Consider the following 13,323-nt stretch of genomic DNA (forward strand, 5'->3'; position numbering starts at 1 on the left):
AAAAACCAAACTTTATAAGTCACTCATAATTCCCGTCCTGCTATATGGTGCAGAGGCTTGGACGATGACAACAACTGATGAGTCGACGTTGCGAGTTTTCGAGAGAAAAGTTCTGCGAAAGATTTACGGTCCTTTGCGCGTTGGCCACGGCGAATATCGCATTCGATGAAACGATGAGATGTACGAGATATATGACGACATTGACATAGTTCAGCGAATTAAAAGACAGCGGCTACCCTGGCTAGGTCATGTTGTCCGAATGGATGAAAACACTCCAGGAATTCGACGCAGTACCCGCCGGGGGAAGCAGAGGAAGTGGAAGACCTCCACTCCGTTGGAAGGACCAGGTGGAGAAAGACCTGGCTACGCTTGGAATATCCAATTGGCGCCACGTTGCGAAAAGAACAAACGACTGGCGCGCTGTTGTTAACTCGGCTATAATCGCGTAAGCGGTGTTTACGCCAATTAAGAAGAAAAAGAAATGAATTCTTGAATGTTCTTTTGGCAGTTACAGCTAAAGAACAGAATTTTGAGCAATGTTGGCTGAGGTCCTTTGAATATGCCATATCAGAATGCTAATGTTTTAAGAGAAAGAAAGAAAGAGTTTCAAAATTGAACCACCCGAACCAACTTCATGGAGAAACAATACTACTCTAATGTATTCCAAAACCGTTTTCAAAGTTGTATTATATGTCTAGCCGTCATTCATATCAAATATTTGCAATTAGGGAAAACTCGGTTCGGGTGTTGCCGAACATTTAATACTCTCACAATTTTCAAAAGTCAAAGCCGTGGGAATATTTTCAGGTATTGGCGAAACTTTATATCTAAAAATGTGACGAAAGAGTTAAATATTGTATTTATTATTCGAGGAAAGCGTGAAAGGATTATAATCATATTTGATATTTAACCGAAGTTATAGGTCCTATAATCACTTAGTCCGATATGGTTACTTTTATTAAAATTAATCTTACTAACGCAACTTTTTGTTTAATTTAACTGAGATATCTTCTATTGAGATCCATCCTCCAAAGTGATTAAATTTAAAATATTGAGTATAAGAGGAAAAAGTAAGTGCATGTGCAAATATGTTTATATTAGCGGTTTCAGTTTAGATTGATTTTATTCATATTCAGCAAATTGTAGTAAAATTCTTCAGCTAAAGGTTCAGCCACAGTTCAGGTTAAAAAAACATTAAACTTCATTAAAATATCGCACTGTTTGAAAGTAACTGGAGAGTCTTATGTTCGATTATAATCACATTATACAAAAAACTATTGACCCGATTTTACCTATTTTCGATACATACACGATACGATACCTATTATATAATGAAAGTATTATCCCTGATTTTATTAATATATCTCAAACATTGATAGATATTTCCGGCATAATGTCAAACTTAGACTTAGTCAACATATTGCAGTTTGATATAAAGAGTGATCCATTTCGACGTTCCCTACTTAAAAACAAAAACAAAGTCAAAGTTAATGGGGAATGCTTATTGTAATTGTAAATCCTTTGACATTTATTATTTGAAGATTATCTTCTTCAAATATTGGCCGCGGCTATGCTTCAGATGGTTCACCCGTTCGATGACTCCTTCGAGCAATCGATTTATCGAGTATAGATCTTAGACTTTACATATCTCCTCAGGAAAAATATAACGTAATATCACACGATCTTGGTGGTCAATCGACTGACCCAAAACGTGAAATTTCTATATCGGGAATTTAAAAATAAAACGAACATTTTTCAATCATCATACAAATTTATTTTATCGCCTTCAAAGTGACATCAATTTGAAGCGATGCCCACGTGCCAACGCTTCTCATAATCGTCAAAACATTTTGTTATAGGCACTATCCGGGATGGCCTTCAACTCTCGCGTCGAAATTGTGTTGATGTCTTCAATTGAGTCGAAGCGTGTTCCCCGAAGTGGATAGTTCAGTGTGAAGAAAGGTAAAAGTCAGATGGAGCTAAAACAGGGAGATTCGGTACTTGTTCAATGAGATTTGTTGAGTGTTTGGCCAAAATTTAACACAAACAGGTTAAAAAATTTTGTAAAATTCGACAAACACTACTGAGGTCGACTGACATAAACAGCTGCTGTAAACACACTGGTTGACAGATCGCGCTAATTTTTGGCATCATAATTAAGGACAGTTATACCAACCCAGAAAAAAAATTTACCTGTCTTCCATATAAGCGGAGATGAGAGGGGGAAATGAAGAATTTCCGATACTTTCTTGACAGAATCTGTGTCTGATCACCGTGTGTTCTTTAAATAAATCCATTCATTGATGCGATGTGTGGGAAGTGGCGCCGTCTTGTTAAAACCAAATGTCGCTGAGATCACGAGCTTCAATTTTAGGCATCAAAAAGTGGGTTATCAAGGCGCGATAACGGTTGCCATTGAGGGTTATGTTCTCATCGGCTTCATTTTTCAAGAAATATGGACCGATAATTCCACCGGCCCACTCCCACCAAACCGTTTTTTTTTCTGTATGAAATGGCAGCTCTTGAATATCTACAGGTTGCTCTCTGTCGCAAATATCGCAAATGCGGCATTTTGCATGTTTACATAACCAATGAGCCAGAAATGCGCCTCATCCCTAAACAAAATTTTGCTCGAAAACGTCGGATCTTCTTGGAACTTTTCAAGAACACATAGGCGAAGCAATGTGGCTTGGCAAGGTCAAGTGGCATCAGTTCTTGCACAAGTTGTATTTTGTACGCTTTCAATTTAAGATCTCGTCAAGTCATTCCTTGGTCTTCGTTTACACTCTCAACTACGTTTGCTATATTTTTGTCCCTGCGTGCTGGACGTTAACGATTCGGTCGAATATTATCCAATACTGGGTCTCAAGACGCCAATTATGTTGACTATAAGAACCTGAATTTTCGTAATAAAGTTGAACGATTTGTCAACGTTGTTCAGGCGAAAGTCTTTAACTGACGAAATGATCTGACGTGATCTGTCAAAAAAAGGCTATTGAGAAAATTGGATCACCCGTTATATCTCAAACATAGACCTGTATTTACGGTATAAAGTCGGACTTAGGACTTGTGGTATTCGGTATCGGAGGGCTTGGAAATTTATTATCCGACTTCAGCCATTGTTGTTTCAATGTCTTAACAGTGGCGTAGCTACAACTTCGGGCGCCCGGGGCCAAGGATGTTCTGCCGCCCCTTTTATCTACCTACCTACAAGTTTCATGAGGTGGTTCGAACAAAAGTGAATTTTTACAAAATATCTTCGATATTAAGTAGTATATAAAATTTAGGAACTAGAAGCCAAGCAAATTCTGAAGTTCCTAAATTCTCACAATACGGTTTTTGAGGAAATTGATAGTAAATTTACAAGACATCTTATTAAAAGCCATTGAACAAATTAAATCAAAAATAACAAATTCAATTCCACAAAAAATAAAAAATTTTAATCTAGAGCATAAAATTTAAGAATTTTAAGAAAGAAAAAAACTTTCGCGTTTGGTTACTTTATTCAAATTAAGAATTAAATTTAAAATTTTTAAACTCATAAAAATAATGTTTAATCCCAACATTGGATTGAAAATCTAATTTTTAAAATAAAATTCTGTTTTCAATGTAAAACTTTTCAACTAAAAAATTCGGAAAGTATGCAAGATTTTGTTGAATTTGATCGAGCAGTTCCTGAGATATGAAATTTCATCTAAAAGTGGGCGTTACCCACGTTACGTTACGTTTTTTCAACGAATCCCTTTCGTATTTTGTTGGATGTGAAATTTAGTGTTTCCGAAGTGTTAATATTAGTAAGTAGTCGTACTTTTAATAAGTGGGCGTGGTTATCATCTGATTTCACTCATTATTCAGAGTGTATGGGAAGGAGCTAGAAGCATTTATTAATGCTTATCAAGTTTTGTTGATTTAACTTTAGGTTTGATTTAACTTTAGTGGTTTGTGAGATTTGCACTTTGTACATATTAGTGGCCCACTTTTTGAAACTGTTTCAACTAATTTCTATTCAATTCAATTTTTAAATCAGTACGCAAGTTATCGCTTGCATCGACAGACAGAGTCCCATACGGACGTTCATACAGTCACTTGGAATTCAACTCGTCTAGTCATCCTGATCATTTATATACATACATTTATGCATATCTATCTGTATTTAACTCGATTATTTTGGAGGATTACTAACAACCTTCTAATGAATACCCTAGAAAAGCTTTAGTTTACCTAACCGCGGTTAAATGTCAGCTAGTCAGTAATTATATCATGCACACCTGGCGAGTTACCACAATAACTAGCATTGTCATTCTGTTATTCAGTGACAACTTAGCACACTGGTGACCTACTCCTTCCTTAAGCAATGAAGAAAATCAATAGCAGTTTTTCTTAAGGGTGCCGCCGGTTAGATTTATATATGACATTGATTTTTGTTTTGTTGTTTTGTAGGTGTATAAATTATAAACTTCTAAAAGCATTATAAATGATGATAATATAGTATATATAGGTATTTACAAATAACAAACAAAGTAACAGTAAGGGTACAGTTCTCATATAAAATATAATAAATATTTATGTTTTGAAATATGTACATATATTCTAAGAAAAATAAGATAGAATAACACAAATAATCAAACTTCAACCGATTTTTTATAAATTTTTTCATTAATGGAAATATTAAAAGGGTTCCATAAAAGTTACGCGAGTTTAGAATAGTATAAATATAGAATATATAAACTATTTATATCGTCCTACGAGTTACATTGTAAGTAATGGTCGCGACCTTATACTTTCCTTATCCCTATGTACACAACAATTTGTCTAGCTTGTGACATGTGAGTTGGCGTCATCGTCATGTTTACTTTTCAATCGATACTATTCTATTAGACTTATCGTAGCACAACGAGAAGACACAAAACAAAATTTCCAACAATTTATTTATTAATGTACGTCAATGACTTGACAATAAAACTAATCACCTTTTGGATACACAAAGGTACTTATGTTCTTTAAGGACATTTATGGCTGAAATTTATAGCAAACGGTTAATGTAAAGGTCACTTCCGGAAACTTTTAGCTATGTATAGCATGATACGGTCTGTATTTTCTTCTCTATTGGCGTAGACACAGCTTACGCGGTTATAGCCGAGTTTACAACAGCGCACCAGTCTTTCTTCCTTTTCGCTGTTTGGCATTGTTCTTCTATACGAACAGCTGCTGGCATACGCCAATGATATTGATTTCATTGGCCTCAACAACCGCGCCGTTAGTTTTGCTTTCTCCGTAGTGAATAAGGAAACCAAGTAAATGGGTCTGGCAAGGAACGAGGACAAGTTGAAATATCTCCTGTTAGCCAACAAACAGTCTTCGCATTCGCCACTTGGCTCCTACGTCAATGTTGACAGTCATAACTTCGAAATCGTAGATAATTTCGTCTATCTTGGAACCAGCAGTAACACTAACAACAACGTCAGCCTCGAAATTCAACGCAGAATAACTTTTGTCAACGGGTGCTACTTCGGACTGAGTAGGCAATTCAGAACAAACTCGACGAACAAAGACCAAACTCTACAAGTCACTCATCACCCCCAGCTATATGGCGCAGAGGCATGGACGATGACAACAGCCGATGAATCGGCGTAACGAGTTTTTGAGGGAAAGTTTCTGCGAAAAATTTATGGTCCTTTGCGCATTGGCAAGGACGAAAACCGCAGTCGACGGAACAATGAGCTGTACGAGATATACGACGACAATAGCATAGTTCAGCGAATTAAGAGACAGCGGCTACGCCAAATGGAATGAAAACACTCCAGTTCTGAGAGTATTCGACCCAGTACCCGCAGGGGGGAAACAGAGGCAGAGAAAGACCTCCACTCCGTTGGAAAGACTAGGTGGAGGAGGACCTGACTGAGCCACAATAGCTAAATCTCTTAAGCACTCCTACCGATACTGAAAAAATTGTTGAAATCAGAAGATAACCCCGCTCACTCCGCATATAAAAATACCGTTACTGTTAAAAAGTACTAAAAGTGCGATAAAAATGGACGACAGGGACATCAAATTTTACACCTGAGATGGTTTATGGAAGCACGGTAAAAATGGACGATGGGCGTGACACAGCCCTGAAATCATACATTTCGGGATCTGACCGACCGATTTCGACTACATTTAGTACGTGGTATTCTTCTCATATTCCTATATGACAGTGCAAAAATGGGCGAAATCGGACTAAAACCGCGCCTGCTTTTGATATAGCACAATTTTAAATTCCACTTGATTCTTTCACTTTCAACACGTAGCAATAAGCAATTGATATAACCAGATAAAACTTTGCAATAATTCTTTTGAAGTGTCTCAGCTTGTGTCCAAAACTTGTCCACATCCAAACAAGCCTATTCAAGCCCTCAAATAAAATGGATAAAATCGAGGCAATATTTTCACTAGTCCCCATATATCAAGTATGTGGATTTACAAACATTCCTTTGTCTTTCCATCTTATATATTGGTCAATGTAAGAGTTTTCTTCCTAAGCTTTCTCAAAATTAAGAGACATCGTAGCGGCTTCAAATCTTATATTATGACTAATAATAGGTTGTCAAAAAAGTCTTGCGGTATTTTCGCTAGATGGCGCTGAAATCGCGTAGTTCTAGTTTTATTCGTCGCATCGGGTCATGCTATACCTTTTTGGAAAGCTCATTTCACGCGCTAAGGCGTGTTTGATTGATTGTCGCTTCTTGTAAGTCGTTCGTGAGTTATAGCGTCGCAAACATGGAGCAAAATAAAGAGAAAATACGGCATATTTTACAGTACTACTACGATAAAGGCAAAAATGCATCTCAAGCCGCCAATAAAATTTGTGCAGTTTATGGACCCGATACAGTTTCCAACAACGATGGTTTCAACGTTTTCGTTCTGGTGTAGAGGTGGTCGAAGATGCGCCACGCTCCGGAAGGCCTGTCGTCGAAAATTGCGATAAAATCGCTGAATTGGTCGAAAGAGACCGGCATAGTAGCAGCCGTAGCATCGGTCAAGAGCTGGGCATGAGTCATCAAAAATTCATTTCAATTTCATTAAAAAAAAAAAAATTCAATAAAAATACCGCAAAACTTTTTTGACAACCATTATAAATCTTCTACATTCCATTCCCTTGTCATTTAAATGTGTGGCACTAAAAATAAAACCTTATTATTAAGGAAATTAAATACTTCTGAACTCATTTACTTTCCTCAAGCACTTGTCCATTTAGCTAAATTCCTTTTCGCTCCCGTTCTCTAGCGCCATTATTGTATGCCAGCGCTGCTCAAATCAAATCTTAGCATTGTAATTAAATTCCATTGTCTTGCGGGAAGACTTGGTTCATTCGCCTGGATAGCATGAAATCGCTTTGGGTTGCTCGTGCAATAACACGAGAACAAGCAAGGAAAAAATAATAAAAGTACTTATATTCAGTCTTTTCTAACTTTGCCTTCCTTCATTGACTGTGCGCCCTTTCTACTTTTATTCTTCGCAATTTTTTCATCGTCTTGTACGTATACCAATGCATATTCATATCACCTAACACTCGAATTACATGTATGACCTCCACGCTTTTATCGCCCGTTTTGTTTCTTTTAATGTTACCCATTTACTTATGGTGTGTGGCTCTTCAACTCGAGTGTCCTTATTCGCAGTATGTATCTGTTATATCTGTACAGTCGTCTCCACCTCCGTCTTCTCTGCTCACACTTAGGTAGGTGGTTATCCTACTTGTATGAATATTGGTCAATCCCGCTGCATTAGTAAGCGCTAATAAATAGTTTCTTAGCGCTACCAGACATTTTGCGGCATTTCATTTAAATGTCTTCTGAAGTTTTAATTTACTTTTGGAACGCATAGAAAAACTCATGTTTGATTTTGTTATTACCGTTAGTACGTGTAGCTTATGAGTACAAATATGTAAGAATATGGTAAAAACATTAAACAATCCTTATAAAAAAAATGAAACTACAGTTATTTTTGTGATTCGTTTTTTGTGAGGCTATTATTTTAATCCAGTTTTATAAGACCTGATCTTTACGTAATAATCACTTGTCTGGTCTAAAAAGCCTGACTAGTGATGGAATCTTCGAGGGTCAACGATCTCGTAACAAATATGATGAATGAAGCCTAACTTGGTTGATGAAAGAGAATTTGTCGTCAAAAGTATAAGTGATGTTGCGTCTGCACGTCATTTTGCGGAAAGTAAAAAATAATGACTTACATACTACAAGACTCTAAAATTGTTAAATGAAGCGGCTTTTCAAAGTTGAACTCTTCTGTATTTACGCTGAGTTCTAGGGGAACACGGAAATTGTTAATACGTTTAGGTTAGACTATGATGTCGAATAGATAGCTAACTTGAACAGCTTAGAACGCCGGTTTATTATGGTACCTAAAACGCCTAAACAATCGCTCATAATACCCTCATAAATCGACAAAGCGCTTTGAGTCTTGAGGCCAGTATCCAACTCGGTCCCATTCTGATGTGAGTGGGGCAAGTGTAAACATTCTGGGCAGCACATCGGCTTTTGGGTGGGAAAGAAATAATTGATTCAAGCGAAATTGCTAGGGTTTATAGTTATATATTTCAACATCTTTCACAAATTTTTTGGACACGAAATCTTTGATATTCTGCCTTTGGGAAGCAATTGCCCGATGCATCTCGCATGTGCATTTTTCGGACGGCGGGCAGGATGCAGGTCGCAATTTCTACCGGAAACAAGATATTCAAAGATATTCATATTTGTTAATAATCTTCTTTATCTTCTAGTCAAACTAAGAAAATTCCAAAAAAGTTTAAAATTTAAAAAATTTTGTTTAAAATTGAAAAAAAGTGCTTTTTGACCAAAAAAATTTTACTTTTTGTTGTTAAAAATATGTTCAACCTTGACTTTTCTTACTTTTTTTAGTTTAAGGGGGTATTCTCATGTAATCACTTCGAAAAATCGATTTTTTTTTTATATTTTGACAGTAAAATCTATTGAAAACATGCTGTGAAAAATTCAGACCGAAATTCATAGTATTTGATAAGTTACAGTTCATATTCGCCGACGTGTCGTAAGCGACTGTCTACCAGGCGCCATGACAAGTCTGCAGCTGCTACGTTTCTAAACGCATTTTTCTCGAATCATCATTTAATTCTGTCATGGTCATAAAAAAAAGTATTCTACCGATTGTCATAAAATTTACATATGTTCTTCTACTTATTTATAGTTGACTTCCCTATCAGAATTGCTTATTTTCGAAAATATTTTCATATTTTTTTTAAACGATTTTTATCGAAAAAAACAATATTTTCGTGACTTTTTTGATCTTCGACATTTTTTGTTTTAATGAAATTGATTATCTTTGGTAGGGACGATAGCCGCAGAACTACTGAATAATAACATGAACAGCCGCTATCACCATGACCAGTGAACTACTTTTTTTGTTGGGGACTACTTTGATTTAAAAAAAAAATATATATTAAAAATGTAAAAAACGAAAAAAAAAATTTTTTTGTACATTTCAAAATACAAATAAAAATATATTAAAAAATTAAAATGATTGAATTTTGTTGTCGCATAAAAAAAAAATTCCTAAAAAGTGGTAAATGCGTTCACATGAGAGTACCCCCTTAAATAGAAGATAATTTAATGCCAAAGATAATAAACTTTGCCCCAATTCCATACGACGTTTAGTTTTTTTTATCCTGCCCGTCAATTAAAAAAAAATCATAAAAATGAAAAACCGAGAAATCGCGTTTTAGTTTCTTTATAATTGCCGAGGATTTGTTGGTAGGGTTCAAAAATATTAGTTTCAAGTATATAAAAAGGGAACGGAAAAGCAAGAAATGTACTTAATTGAAGCATCAAAATAACCGTCGATTAATAAAGGGTATATAAAATTGGTCTCACTATTCAAATATATTGCATTCCATATTTCCTGATGGTACACTTTTCGAGAACTTTTTGTTTGCCTCTAATTTTTTTTTTTTGGGGAAATTACACACCAAACAGTGTTTCGGATGCATTTTTCTTGAACGGCTTTTTAAAATACCAGTTTAATTGATGAAATGGGGAACCAATCTAACGTTTCAAAAAAGAACCGATGTTCTTTTTTTTTTATACCTTCGATAAGTTACTTAAAGCGGGCTGCCCTACAGTGGTAAGCCTTAACTTACAGTCCATCAAAATGACCGTCGATGTATTAAGGGTATATAAAATTGGTCTCACTATTCAAATATATTGCATTCCATATTTCTTGATGGTACACTTTCCGAGAACTTTTTGTTTGCCTCCAATTTTTCTTTTAAAATTACATGAAAATACGAGTTCAATTGATGAGGGGAAAAGTTCTTCGATACCTTCGATAAGTTACTTATGCCCGGTTTTACAGTCCATACTTAATTTGTGCTTGAGATAAAACCGGAAAATAGTGTTTTACAGTTAATACTTAAGTTATGCTTATGTACTGAAAATGGGAGACTTAAGTAGTGCTGAAGTAACAGCTGATTTTTGTTTTGAATTGTTTTGAATTTGTTATTTGTCAAAAGAAGAATAATAAGAAATTATTTTTTGTGAAAAAATATGGAATCGGATTGGGATTTCCACCCGTTCCAATAGGTGCGCCCGACTCGCTAGCGGTGAAATTTGGGGTTCTTTTGTTGTCTTCATCCATTTTCGATATAACTTTCTTCGCAAATTTATGTATTGTCTGTTATAATTTAAATATTCCAAACATATTTTTATGGATGACATTTGTAAAACATACAAGGTTTGTTCCAAAAGTAAACAGGACTTAAAAAAAAACAGAACAAATGTTTTTTTTTTCGGCAAAATCAATTTATTTTATTGAAAATAGTCTGCTTCTGCTTCAATACAACTTTTTGCACGATCCAAAAGCATGTCGAACGAGTGTTTTAGCTCGTTGGCTGGTATTGCCGCGAGTATGCCGGTGCAAGCCTCTTGAATGGCCTCTACGTCTGCATAACGCTTTCCTTTCATGGGCAAATGCATTTTTCTGAAAAGGAAGAAGTCGCACGGTGCCATATAAGGTGAATACGGGGAGTGGTTAATGGTTAAAATGTGATTTTTGGTCAAATAATCGGTCACAAGCGTCGATCGATGAGACGGCGCATTATCGTGCCACAAACGCCAACATTCATCTTCGCGATATTCGGGCCGAACACGTCGAATACGGCGCACCAAATGCGATAAAACGATGTTTTGGGGATGTTCAATTCCATTTCCAATTTCAATGATGATTTCGGCTGATTTTTGATGAATTCAGGCACAGTTTCGATGGAATTTCCGGTGATTTCCGGATTTTGATTGGCCCACATGTTGATCGTTATTTATGTCCTCACGACCACTTTGAACATGTTGAAACCACTTGTGCACTCTGCTAGGGGATAGGCAATTATCGCCATAAACTTGTTTCATCAATTGAAACATTTCGGTAAAAGTTTTACCAAAAAAAAATTTAATGTTGGCTCTTTGCTCGAAGCTCATTTTCGCTCCGTCAACAAAATCAGTCTACTGAGCGTACTATTCCCAACACCATCACCCATATTGAAACTGGGCATTCATTATAACTGAAGCCTTCCTAAGGGACTTCACATCGCTCTTTGACTGTTTGAAAAGTTCCAAGAAGATCTGATGAGTTCCATTTCTGGCTCCAATAGGTAGATAAACAAGCATTTTGGACGAAGAGCAACCTGAAGTGATTCAAGAGCTGCCATATCATTCAGAAAAAACAAGGGTTTGGTGTGGTTTGAGAGCCGTTGGAATCATCGATCCATATTTCTAAAAAAAATGAAGCCGGTGAGACCATAACCCTCAATGGCAACAGTTATCGCGCCTTGATAAGCGCCTATTTGATGCCTGAAATTGAAGCTTGCGATCTCGGCGACACTTGTATTTTTCCTGTGGGGATATGTAAAGTCTAAAGTCTAAGCGGATTAAGGTCTTGGAGCAAAACATCACCCGTGTCATTCGCCAGTTACCAGTCGAAATGCTCCAACAAGTCGTGGAATTTGAGACGTAGCCGCGACCAACATTTGAAAGGGATAATCTTCAAAAAATAAATGCCAAAGAATGTTCTTTCGAATGATAATAAACATTCCCCATTAAATTTTAAGTTTATGTGTTTTTTCTTTAAAAAAGTAGGGAATCTCGAAATGGATCACCCTCTATATGCAAACTTTTTCTAATATAAGTACGTATCGTTAGCAATATTTATTGAAAGTATCAATTTCGAGTACTATTATCCACATAAATTTGGCTTTTAAAAATTTATGAAAATGAGAGAATAATCAACACTTTTTGATATATGAGTATGTACCGTTATCGTTACGTGTTATTTTCAAAATAAGAATTGTTTAATGTAAACTCACCGAGAATGGCACGCAAATGTCCCTCCAATGTTTGCAATATCGTCTGCTTGATCTCCTTAACGCTCTTGCCCAGAAACTGTTCGCTGGCGGTGCCCAATAATTCGTCAGCCTGATGGTGAAAATAATACACGTTCATCATCTGCGCGCAGGCAGAATGTTGTTGTTGTTGATGTTGAAAGGAGATATGTGGATGAGTAAGGGTGTTGGTTGGTTTTTGGTTGTTTGATTGATTGGTATTTGTTGTTGGTTTTGTTGGTTGGTGGTGGTTTATGATGAAGTTTTTTGATGGTTGAATACGTTTTGTTTTGTTTTTTGTTTTTTTTTTTTTATTTTTGATTATAATTTTGTTGGTAACAGCAAAAGAGAGAGAAGAAAAAAGAAAGGAACATTTAAAAGCTGAACAACGGTAATTTTAAAAGTAAAACAACAAATTACTATACAACAATTTATTACTATAAGATTAATATAGAACTATAAATACATAAAATTTGATTGATTACGTAACAATTTTAGTATCGAATGACAAATGTGAGTAATTTTTTGTAAATGAGAAGCACCAATTGAACGACGCAATGAGACTTTTACAAATGAACTTTATGGATGGATATATAAAAAAGAGTGAAACACAGTCATTTCGTCATAAATGACAACAATAACAATTTATTGTTACCATTTTTACATACAATAACAACAATACATAGATTTATATGAATTATATTAAATGTGATTTGGATTTTTACAAATGCAGATGAGATTGCCAATCATTTTCGATGCAGTTGGCGGCAAGCAACCTAACAGCAAATACATACATATGTATATAGAAGCATATGAATAGAACACTTCACTTGCTTAGACATAGCATGTTTGCAATGCTCAGCGACCAGTGCGCAATGTTTGCTAAAGAGATTCGGGATGTTTGAAATTTAGCCCTCCTTAGG

The 13,323-nt window shown here is 35.8% G+C and overlaps 1 protein-coding gene across 5 annotated transcripts in view; it reads right to left on the reverse strand.

Moving 5' to 3' along the window:
- The window catches only part of LOC126759436 (flotillin-2), a 418,004-nt gene that overhangs the window by 33,393 nt on the left and 371,288 nt on the right, over nt 1-13,323 (reverse strand). For 4 of the 5 annotated variants that reach the window (XM_050474237.1, XM_050474238.1, XM_050474236.1 and 1 more), the window contains one exon: nt 12,386-12,524. In XM_050474237.1, the coding sequence (XP_050330194.1) occupies nt 12,386-12,524 (139 nt within the window). The remainder of the gene's footprint in view (nt 1-12,385; nt 12,525-13,323) is intronic. The other variant, XM_050474239.1, reaches the window with a different exon arrangement.

The sequence above is a fragment of the Bactrocera neohumeralis genome, chromosome 5 (assembly GCF_024586455.1).
Source record: "Bactrocera neohumeralis isolate Rockhampton chromosome 5, APGP_CSIRO_Bneo_wtdbg2-racon-allhic-juicebox.fasta_v2, whole genome shotgun sequence".
Taxonomy (NCBI): domain Eukaryota; kingdom Metazoa; phylum Arthropoda; class Insecta; order Diptera; family Tephritidae; genus Bactrocera; species Bactrocera neohumeralis.